Raw genomic sequence first — 12,823 nt, 5'->3', positions numbered from 1 at the left:
TGAGAGTACACAATTATGTGATCATTTAGGATTAATAAATGTGTTCATCCAAAGAATGCGACGATACCCATTGTAAATAATTTAGACATAAGATTAATTTCCTCACCATTTTTAATATCAATATTATCACGATAGAATATTTCTTTCCCAAATCGGCAATGTAAAATCCAAAATATAAACGTCTAACAGCTTGGTATTTCATAATCACAATGTCCTTCTAGAATTAAAAATTATTTCTCTATAAAATGTATGTTTAAAGATCGGTTCGTGTGCATTGATTAATACTTTGAGTACCTACTTTCCGAAGCCCTTGAATAATATTATTTTTTAATGATAAACTAATATTTATAAGACAAGGTTTTATGCATAGCATAAAGGTTAACAAATAATTATAAGCAATAATTAGTCGCCTGAAATATCAATACAAATTGAAAATATCTCCCAAGTATAAATAAATGCCGCCAAAATGTGTCCCGTTGGCGGCATTTATTTTTACTCGGGAGATATTTTCAATTTGTATTGATATTTCAGGCGAATAATTATTGCTTATAATTATTTGTTACCCTTGAATATTGTTTTTTTAGTTTCAAATCTCACAATTTTTATTGCATTAGCTCCAAAGGGAAGAAGGTCCGACTTTTATTGCCCACTGAGGTGTAATAATTGCCACTGACCAAGGCAAAGCTATTATTGTAAACCAATAATAATTTTTTTTTATTTAACAATTTTTTATATAAGATAATGTGTCCTTACTGGGGTACCCCGTTCTAAGGTCACATTTTACATGGTTATATGTTTGAAATAGTATAAGTACATATGTTAAAATACTACATAGAAAATTAAAAAACAATATAATAATTAGCGATTGCAAATGCATGCCTAAGATACTGTTAATTCCTATTCCTAAGATATATTTCTATTGTTTATGTCACGTCCCTTTAACATTATTGAAAGAAAAATAAGAAAATTGTATTCCACGCGCCAACCAAGGCGTGGGAGAAAAGGCCTTAGTAAAGTCAACTTTTTAATGTGTTTTGTTGTATTTTAATTTAAAAGGCAGATACCGAGTACGAGGGGGCAGTCATCGAGAGTAAGGCTTGGACAGTAAGTCTGTGAGAGTAGTCGGAGAGAAGGGAAATTAATCCCTTAATCTGGCTACCAGTAAACTTCAGCTGCGTCTGGAAGTTAGTATAGGGTTTTCCAATAAGAGGTGTTATTTTGAATAGCCCGCTATTTCGGTAGATGTTACTTTTGAAGCTGTCATTTTTTGACATTTGACAAGTAGAAACTACGCCATTAATAAAAATGGAACGATACATGCTTCAACAACGCATTGAAATTATTAAAATTCACTTGAGTGAATCAAATGAAAATCATCTTGAGTGATGAGGCCCATTTCCACCTCGGTGGCTTCGTCAACAAGCAAAATTGTCCCATCTGGGGCTCGGAAAACCCAAGAGTTATTGTTGAAAAGCCTCTCTATTCTCAACGTGTTACTGTTTGGTGCGGTTTATGGTCCGGCGGAGTCATTAGACTTTACTTTTTCGAAATGAGGCTGGAGCAACAGTTACGGTGAATGGATTGCGCTATCGAGAGATGTTTAATGATTTTTTATGGCCGGAATTGGATGGTATTGATCTGGACAACGTTTACTTTCAACAAGACGGCGCTCCGTGCCACACAAGCAACGAAACCATTGATCTTTTACGATTGAATATCAAAATAACACATCTCTTTGGAAAACCCTGTATTATTTGTGTTTAAAACTGACGTGAGAAAAAAACCGAAGAATGTATTTTCCTGCCTACCATAGGGGTTTTCGTACCAAGATAGTAGAAACAAAACAAATGATCACATTCCATCTTCATGAAGAAAATAAACATAAATCAACAAAGATCGAATAACTGTGTTCACAGGGTAATAACTTCTACATTGTCATTTCGTACTGGAATTTGATTTGACTACTCTTGATATGGTAAATCTATATTTGACGCGACCACCAACCGAGATTTTTTTATCAGATCTGTCACTGGACGTTTGAGATGATTAATCGAACGAATTTCGTGTTGAATTCGGAAATTTACCGAAATAAATAAAATAGTTAGGTACATTGTTTTAATTCCAGTCCTCTATATTTAAAAAAAAATATGTGTACTCAAAACTACTGGGCCAATTTCGCTAAAAAAATCTAGAATGTTCTTATGTATTTCTAGATGTAAGGAGTATTTAGACAGTGGTTTAAATGGTAAAAAGTAGGGGGCCCCCGAAAAGACTCATTATATCTACACTGGAATGAGATACGGAATCAAATAAAAGGCGATATAGTATTGTTTTAATAGTAACAACGTGGTATACAGTAGTGAATGGTGAAAGTCGGTGACGCCCGAAGATGTGGCACGATCAGGTGAAACAAAAAAGTTAACGTTTTCAATTCAATTTCAATTTTCCAGAATAATATTATTTCCAACTTATAAATAGACCCAGTTTTCAGGTACACTAGAAATCACAACCTTAAAATTTTACTCCAAGAAAATCATAACCACGAGCTACGCCGGGTATATGTCAACCAGTACTGTTTAATAATGATAACATTTGCGCATACATAATATATTATATTAACTGAGTTTTTACAACTGGATTTTTCTCACGTAAGTGAGATCGTCTGTAAAAACCCAGTATAAATAAATAAATAATTAATTAATGTTCTTTATTTAATACTTAAGATTCGTATTAAAATAGAAAATAAAACATTTTTTAACTTATTTCCACTTGTCGCCATTAATATATCCATTGTAATTAATTTGAATAATGTTACCTTAGACTCTGAGGTAACATTTTATTCTAAGTAATTTGCGATGTATGTATTGATGATTATTGAACATTTTGTTATTCATGACTTATTTACCTTAAATAACAGTTGTGTAATTTAATTATGTAATCTTCGGATCCTTTGTTGCAAACGTTAAGAGTTTTAACATCTCTATCTTTGTGGAAATAATTTTCGTTTTCTGGTAAATGCAAAATTATGTTCAATAGATCATAAACCCCCCCCCCCACTTTTTGATTTGCCCAACTAAGGAGGTGTTCTTTTATACAGTTTGATTCTTCTCTTCCGGATTGTCCTGCGTGGTATGCAGGAAAATTCATTATTTTATTTACTAAATTATCGATTATTCTGCTATAGTAACCATTGTTATATTATTATTTCTTATTTATGACATATTAACCTTAAAGAACCATTGTAATTTAATAACCCAAAAAAAAAATGAACCTACCTTGACATTGTGTACCTAATTTTGTATAAATTCTGTAACAAAAGAATTTCAATTGCCAGCCTGAAGATGTCCATAATAGGACGAAACCGGTACTGGTAAAATAAACAAGTGGAAATAAGTTAAAAAATGTTTTATTTTCTATTTTAATACTATATAATTCCACCACGTATAACAGTGTAATAAATAAACTTAAGATTCGGATTAATTTTAAAGCCGACAACTAAACTGTCGATTTACAATAATCCAATTTTTCAATAGTCCAAAGAAATTGCAAACGAATTGGCCTTATTAATAAAACATCAATTTAAGAATGTTTCATCGATTTGCCTTGATAATATCATGAAGAATTGTCGTTGTAATGCAAAGATTTTCATGAAAATATATTCTAAATTTACTAAAAGTTTATCGGGAAACCTCTTAATTCATTCGTAAGGCCTTTAATCCTTAGAAATCTTGCCTGAACCAAAAAAATATATTTTTTTTAATTTTTTTATGTATACAATAATATTATTATTGGGTTTATAAAAACAGTTTATATTTAAACAAGTTCTGCTGTGTAATTATTATTATTAATTATTATTACATTACACTAATTGGGGAAACTTTACTAGGGTAATAACCATCAATAATTTCTAACATTTTTACACAGAAATCGATTGAGAAATCAGTAATTGAAATTAAAATACCTACATAGAAATAATATAAATGTATCGTCTGTAAGTGGGCTACCCACAGTTTGATAATGCCTTTAGAGGGCGAAACAGCTGTCACGCGTAATAATAATTACACAGCAGAACTTGTTTAAATATAAACTGTTTTTATAAACCCAATAATAATATTATTGTATATATAAAAAAATAAATAAAATGGAGTTCTACAAATTAAACTTAATAACAATAAACAAAAAAATATCATAAAATAATGTAGTAAAACTCCGAAAAAGGTAAGCTTTTGGTTTTATTGGTAAATCCTAGCTTTCATTTCTGACATTTACACATTTTTTAATAAGTATAACCGGTGTATATAAACCCAAAATATTTACTAATTTCGGACATTAGCACAACCTTTCGGTAAACGAAAAAAATTACAAGTATAAATTAAGATTTACCAATTTGGTATTGCAAAAACAATGTCGGTAAAAAATACTAGAATTCACTAGTAAAACTTAAGATTTACAGCTATATAATACAGCTGTGTTTAATGTTGAAAATTATGATAAATACACAATACGTTAAATAAATTGCGCAAAAGACATAAAATAAATTATTAGTTATCAAGAACGAACAAAGTCCACAGAAAATTATGTATACAAAATAAACATTGATAAACATAATAAATAAATTTCCAAACCTTTCATTGAAAAACCAATAGATCACGCACAGAAATATACAAAGTTCCAGATAACACGTCATCTTATAACTTGAACTTAACTATTGGCTACACTGGGGGTCAGCAAAAACGACTCTTGTCTCACAAGCTGCCTCCGCACATCACAAATTCGCACTGATGAAGAAAATAATAATTATTGTTTAAAAATCCGTTCATTTTTGACGTCGTTCTAAATCACTGTACGTCACTAGATAGTAATTTCGGATTATTTGATTATATTTTGATTTATTCACCTGGTGATTGATTATTATTTTCATTTAGCACTGGAGAGAGATAATCTGCGAGAGATTGCGAAAAAATAAATAGTAGGTACATATTCAATAGCTTCTGTGGGTTCATCAAAGAAGTACAATCATTCGAACAATATGAAAGAGAAAAAGATAGAGAAAATAAAGATAAGGTTGCGACCAAAGCACGAATATAAAGGGTGACTTGGAATGTTTTTCGTTCGGATCGACATCCGGACGTTTTTGGCTCCAGAGATGCAAAATCAGATTGGCTATAACCGCAACACATTTTTCCAGCAAGATGGAGCCTTATCCCACGCAACAAATGACTTGTTAGCTGCTCTTCACGATTTACTACCTGAAAGAGTAATTAGTCGCAGAGGAGACATCAACTGACCACCGAGGAGTCCACGTTTAACGCCTGATGACTTTTCGTATTGGGCTACCACTCAACTTGAATGTTTTAAAGCGAAGAATCACAGACGAAATCAATGCTATTCCAAGAGAAATGCGACAGCGAGTGATTTAAAAAAATTTATTCCAGACTAAATGAGTGTAAAAAAGTTGGATGGTGATCATTTAGTAATGGTTGTTTTTCATAAATAAAAAATTCGAAAACTGCTGTAATTTAACAGAAATTAAAACGCGTTTAAACCCATTATGTTGTTTTATTTTGAATTATCAAAAACCAACCACTTCTGAGGAACCCTTTACTTAATTTATGATATCTATGCACGAAATATCCGGGAGAGACGCAGATAAAAATTATTATATTGCTACCGAAACCCACTCACTTACTGCATGCAGTCTTTAGCAATCTTGTAATGGTACGTATGCATTTGAGCCATGAATGAACCGAGCCACGAATTACGAACGAAGCAACTGCAGGCGGCGCACAGTGTTTCGTTTCATACAAGCTAGACGGAAAAAACTCTTTTATAATTTTAAAGTGTTTGGAACCCTCTTGTGGGGAGTATTTAATCTGAATTTATTGAAAATTTGGGTTGAAAGTGATTAATTTAATTTTTTTCTAAAAAAAAAAAAAAATCGGTAAAAAATCTTTTAAATAATTAATAACAGTATTAATACCGTATTTGAGGTTTTTAAAGAAAACAAATTTAAAAAGTTAAGAATATGTCTAGTTTGAGAAAAATAAAAATGTAAAAGCACAGTCAAAAATATAATACAAATCACGAAACAATTGCGAAAGTATAAATAAATGATAAAAAATAGCTAAAAAATAGCCAAAACAATCATTATTACTAATCTAGGAAAACAATTTTAGTCATATTTAGCAACAGAACTTAATAAAAACAAGCATTAGTTGCAGAAAGTACAGTCAGAAAATAAAATAATAATATCAAAAGTTATGCAAGAACAGAAACGAAACAAAAAATATTACTTATCTAATAAAGTGCTATTTGAGTCATTTGCGGCGAGAGAAGTTAACTGCACATAAACATCTTTAATTTTTTTAAGACAGAGTACAGAACCAATAGATTTGTGAGAAAGTGCTTAAACATAATGCTTATTGAAACTAGATGCTATCTGAGGTATGTTCAGAGGAATCATCAGAATAATGTTCAGAGGAGTCATCAGAATATTGTTCAGAGGAGTCATCAGATCGCAAACATTGTGTTCTTGACTCGGAATTGGGTGGAACAAGTAAATTTAACACTTCAGAGGGAAGTGAGCTCGATTTTTTTCTTGGAACCTCTCTAAAACTATTTATTATTGGATCTGATGTAATTAAGCATGGTTAACATATCTCTGTTTGTTGATGTTCGGTCGATTTTTCTGGTGTGCAATTGCCTAAATCTTTTACAGTCTTTATTCCGCGCCTCTTGCGCCTCTTCTGACAGCTGCCCAGTAGGTACAATGCACGAACTAATCGCATCAAATGAATGGTATAATAGTTTATGAACAGTTGGTGGCATGGTATACTAATCATATAGGTTAAGATATAACTCCTTAGTGTCATGCACATACTATTCAAAATGTTTGATGTTAATGCTTTACCCAGAAGCTATTGTTCTCAAAATTATGCAAAACCTCTTGATGAGCCCCGCATCTACACCCGTTATCTCGGCTCTCTTTTCGTGCTCTCGAAAAAACCAGTGTTTGTGTTGCCAAACCCAGGTTTTGGCTTATCTACAATTAATCTCATTTCACTTTAAAACCGTTCCTGTAATTCTTTTTTTCTAGTACTTAAAATTAGTTTATTTGCATCCCCTCTGACTTGCCAGAGTTGTATTCGGTAAGCGATATGCAAAAAACATTCAAAAGTTTTTATCCAGGCATGCAATGTAGATAAGCCGAAGGAATAAAATTCTTGTCGTGGAACTCTATTGATAACCCTAGTATTCATTTCACTGGGTTTGGCACCACAAATATAACACGACATAGTCGACTTACAGTCATTACATTGCAAATTTTGCCATCTACCATAGTTAATAACATTTTAAATTTTACATTCAAATCTACATCTTCAATGTTAATTCTAAAATTTATCAAATCCGAGAAGCTGCGAGCCACTTTTTGGTTATATTCAAAGATATTAACTGTACTTGGCTTTTCAAATTTTTTTCACTGCTTGCACTGAGATTTTGACGTTCAAATTTACTTAAAATATGATTATATATTCCCTGAAACCTTGCTTTCTTGGGTAAACTTCTCCGCGTCCCGAACAATTCCTGCCTGGAAATCTGGTATGTGGTGCCTGTGAAATGACAAATTATGATTGGTGAGCATTAATGAGCAAAAATATCGAAACTGATTTGAATAGAAAATTAATTGTTCAATCTACAAAAAAAAAATCACGGAACCTTATTGATACTTTATCCGAAAAAAATTCTCGAGAAGTTAGAAATTGAATATTTTTAAACCACAAAAAAATACACAAGTTAAACATTAATTTTTTAAATAACCCTAATGTTTTATATTAAAATTTTACAATAATAACATACTACATACCTTTCAAAGTAGTTTCCATTTTTTTTTAGAACCAAAACACATTATTTTAAGCACATAAACAACCTTACAGATCGCGCGACAAGATGCGAATAAAAGCAACTGATAATTCATTAATTAATTTACCTAACTTTGGGGCTTTGGTATGAGTTAACCCGTGCATTAATTACCCCAATTAAAAAAGCATTTGTCACACTAACTACCTGTTAATACCCCCATGACGTCATTTTTCAAGAATTCCAAATTGACTTTTTTCCGTCTAGCTATATGAAACGAAACACAGTGCGGCGTTTCGCGCCATTTTCGGTTGCTTCTTTCCTTTCCCATAAGTTGAGGTTCAGTTCGGCAGTTCGGCTCGCGTATGTATACCTAATAATAATATTTGGCTAATTTATATAGCACCGTTTTCGTGAAAAATCGCCTCAAGGGCGGTGTACAAATACATTTATTGAATAATAAATACTAAAACTACCGACTTAGTTATAGCATAGCAACGTAGGATTATATTTGATGTCTGTGCCTACGTTCGTAGCAGTTCGTTTTCGATTGCGATCCAGAATTTTACTACTTTGTTTGCATACTCTGTGATCAGTCGAACGACTAGTGTAGTAGAAGTCGAAAGACAATTCTTTCCCAATATTACCAAATCGCGGACGGCACACAAACTTTTACAACCACTAACTGTTTGCTCAGTAGCATGTTCAACGGGAACGCGTATTATGTGATATTGTTGTCGAGGTTGTGTCTTCAAATTAACATCTACCCTTTTTCAGCCAACGTTCCGATATACAGTTTTCTTCGATACAAGATTGTCATTGTGAGTTATTAGAAAGAAGGGGTTTTGAATTTTGAAGGGAAAAAGGGATTTTGGAAAAAAAGTAAGAAATCCAGAAAATGATACATTTGTTCAGTGGCCATATTTCGACAAACTGGTCTTAGAAGTTTTCGCAACAAGGGTGCGGAGAATAGAGCTTCTTTAAAAATGGGTATTTTATTTTATTTATTGTAGACTTAATTTTGTACTCTGCTGAACCCCCACGTATTTTGATCAACGCCACTGGAAGAAACTTGAGCAGATATCCTAAATAAAAATATTACAATCACAAATCTGTTCTCAAGTAAGTCATTTTTTTAATGAATACGTGAAACATCGATCATAGATAATTTTCATAAAACAGAATGCATTATAGTGATAAAGAAAATAGATGAATTTGTATACTTCTTGTCAGTCACAGCCTCTAAAAAGCATCGTAATTATTGTCCTGGCAACGAGCGACATTGACGTTGCTAATTGGCTACAAAAGACCCCGGAGGTTTATTTTATAAAAATATGATGGGGATTTTTTTCTTTATTTGCTTGCAATCATTCTAAAAAAAAAAACAATTACTTTCTTTTGAAAATGCAAAGTAGCCAGCGGTAGGTAATTTATACGCGCTGCAATATTTTATAGGTTACCGGCGTTGTTATGGGTCAACGCAAAGGTGCATTATATTATGCTAACGTAATAATATTCACCTACTGCACTGCATGTATAGCCGGTAAACGAACCAAAGGAATTTATATGTCTTTCATAATATTCATAAAAAGGGTATAAGTATATACCTACTTAGAAACTTTGTGAATTTATGTCAACGCCAGGTAGGTTCCCAACCTTCCCTCCCTCATCTGCTACTCTTCCCCAACACCTCTAGTCTCAATATACCCCAATTGGGGATGCCAGTCTCGCTGGCTGCAGACAGTTGGGAGCAGTTGGAACTCTTGTGAGGTATTAAAAAAATATTTTTATTTTTTAATACCGCTAAAAGATTTTAACAAGATACATGTTTTTATACATTTAAAAAATACTCGTTTTTCCCATCACCTTCCATAAGAATCCATAACCTGTTTACCTATTACCTGTACTATTCTTTTGGTTTTTTTTACAAATAATAATACTAATATGACCACGTTACGAATAACCTAACTAAATTTGAATTCCTCCTAATTTTTGTTTTGCTTAAGGTTCTTCTTGGAAACGGATAATATTGTACAATAAGCACTGAAATAAATCGTTGAACAAACAGTTAACAGTTCGTCAAATATTATTGTATTGTTTAAAATTATTAGAAATCGATTGTAGTGACATCTACCGACAATCAGCAAGACGAAATTAGGCTTTGTTTAAAAAATATATTTAATTAATTACACTTATAATTAATTATTATCGTGTAGCTATTATTATAAAGAGATTTAAGATTGCAAAGCTTAATAATTCACAGCACAATTTGAAAGTAAAATACTAAGAAGTTCTTCAAAGTTAATGGGTTATTTATTTAAATTACAAGTTACGTTGTTTCACTACCCGGTGCCGTCCAATTTTAAATAAGTGTTTACTATTTCTTTGTACATCATTAAAAAGCGCGGAAAATGTAATTTTGTCTTTCAGTAAAGGTACTAACACTTTTTTAAAACATCTTTATGAATTTTACTTTTTTTTCGGTAATCTATATACATAAATAAAAAATTAAATGTTCAATGTTAAAAATGTTTTTTTTAAACAGCGCCATATGTTGGACGTAAAAGCAACACGCGCTATTTATAGATCTATCTGCACAGACAGACTGACCCACAGCAACGCGTGGCGGGGAACAGCTAGTAAATAAATACAAATCTTGAAAGCGGAAATGAATCCACTTGCCGACATCCAATCGAGCTGAAACTCGGCAAATAGACTCGTTGTCGATGACAATGCATTTTGGTGACATGGTGAAATCGGATGACAGTAAATATACGAAATAAATGTCGGTCCCACCCGATCGGTCGAGTTGTCTGTTGCTTTGTAGGAAGGTACAATCCTTATTCAAACCAAGTTTTAAAATACATTTTAAAATAGATGTATTATAGTAAAAAAAAAACTGTTTTTTTTAAGGGTTGATTTTTTGACTTATGGAACAATTAATATAAACGAAACCTATAATTTTGTAATAATTTTAGACAGCCAACTGGATATTTTAAAGCGCCATAGCTAATGATGTGGCGCGCTGAAAACATTTAGTTACTTACATTCCAGACAAAAAGCTATGCAAATTACAAAACGTTTTTATGATTTTGCCTAGAGATAAGTTTTGTTACGTATTCGAAAGAGTATTCAATTAAAATATTCGATTATTAATTCACACATTCGTTCAAACGAATCAATCATACCACATGAATATCTGGCTGATATCATAGCGAATATGTGTTAATGTTTCGTACACGCGAAGTTGCGTTGGGGTCACTTTTCCCTTGGGGTCACTAGTTACTACTTACTACTGACTCAACTTCTTGACTATAATCTTCAGATCTGGTATTTCGTCGAAGGCTTTGAAAATGTTGGGATTTATACTTAGGACGGGTTGTTTCGGAGAATCTGAACAATTCATCAAATTTCAACGTTCATTTTCAAGTTCTGTGAAAGATTTTTTCAAGTTCTGTTTTTATTTCAGTTTTGTCAAGCAACTAGCCTACAATGATATAAAAACAGAACTTGAATAAGTCTTTCACAGAACCCGAAAATGAAGGTTGAAATTTGATGAATTGTTCAAATTCTCCGAAACAACCCGTCCTTAGAGTAAGTTCAGTTTTCAAAAATCCACAAACTTTTAATATTCTTTACATATCTTACGTCAGAAGCCACCTGGAGTACGCTTCAACAGTGTGGAACCCTCATTGTTCTACTTATAAAGCACATCTAGAAAGAGTTCAGAAAAAGTTTATCAAATATGTCTCTTATCGCGTGCGAAATGATGAATACTATGTCCCTATAAACCTTAAATCTCTTGAACAACGCCGTGATATCAGAGACCTATTGATGCTCTATAACAGTGCTCCGCAACCTTTTCTCACCTACGACACACCAAATTTCTTCCTAGAATTACGCGGCACACCAAAAGCTAAAATATATACATATAAAATTGATACACAAATTTTACAATAATTTCTTTTTTTTATGAAAACTATACATACATACATATAACTATAACATATTTATTTTTACGCAATCTTAATAATTATTATAAAATAATAATAAATTAATGAGCGATTAATTGTTAAATTAACCTGCGCTTGTTTCAATGAACAAAAAAGTTTTATATTCGGCTCGATTTTTGACAGCGCAACCCGAAATTCTTGGTCAAGACCTTTTAAGCATGACCGCTTATCATTTTTAATTAATACAAGCGTTGAAAAACTTTGCTCACATAAATATGTCGTTGAAAATGGAAGTAGTGTTAAGAATGCTTTGATGGAAATGTGAGGATATTCTTTTTTAACGTAAATCCGGAAAACATCTAATTGATCTTCGGAGAAGTGAAGTTTTAATGTCATGTCATTATTTAAATCTGTAAATTCCACTCGAATTTGCAGAAGCATTGCTTCCGTAGAATTTATTGCATTGGTTGCAAAAGGATTTCGAATCCAATCGTATTGTTCCGTATTAATGGAATAAAAATATCGACCAAATTTCTGCTGAAGCATACTTAAATGTTGTTGAGCCAGATCCACAGTTAATTGTTTGTTTTTAATTGTACTATGGTTGATCCTTTGGTACATTTCCAAACATCCTTTTTGAAACACTTTCTGCCGAAGTTCGTTATTAAATTTATTCAAATGCTCGAATATATCAGCCATGTATGCAAGTTTGGCTATCCAGTAATTATCATCGAGGTACTGATATAGTTTGGGCATATTTTGATTTAATCGAAACTCACACACCTCATAACGAAGCTCATCGTGTTCAAAAGTTCCTCAGGTAAATTTTTGACCATCAATACTTCTCGATGTATGCAGCAGTGTGTAAATTGTAACGCTGGATTTTTTTTGTTTTACATAAAAGACAAAACCCTTTTTACTACCCGTCATTGCCCCAGCGCCATCCGTGCAAACGGCAATGGAATTGCTCCATTTAATATTATATATTTTGAAGAAATCATCGGTTACTTGAA

General features: G+C 32.2%; 1 protein-coding gene across 5 annotated transcripts in view; it reads right to left on the bottom strand.

Moving 5' to 3' along the window:
• The window catches only part of mino (glycerol-3-phosphate acyltransferase mino), a 127,298-nt gene that overhangs the window by 89,162 nt on the left and 25,313 nt on the right, over positions 1-12,823 (bottom strand). For 2 of the 5 annotated variants that reach the window (XM_089646618.1, XM_089646617.1), the window contains exon 2: positions 4,626-4,942. The exons of 2 other annotated variants lie outside the window; for them this stretch is intronic. In XM_089646618.1, coding sequence (XP_089502744.1) covers positions 4,626-4,687 — 62 coding nt within the window. In that variant the 5' untranslated portion in view covers positions 4,688-4,942. Of the gene's footprint in view, positions 1-4,625; positions 4,992-12,823 lie in introns of all 5 variants that reach the window. One more of the 5 variants, XM_089646619.1, reaches the window with a different exon arrangement.

Source organism: Hesperophylax consimilis, chromosome 25 (genome assembly GCF_061612785.1).
Source record: "Hesperophylax consimilis isolate HC1 chromosome 25, BYU_Hcon_1.0, whole genome shotgun sequence".
NCBI lineage: Eukaryota > Metazoa > Arthropoda > Insecta > Trichoptera > Limnephilidae > Hesperophylax > Hesperophylax consimilis.
This window is presented reverse-complemented; position numbering and strand designations above follow the sequence as displayed.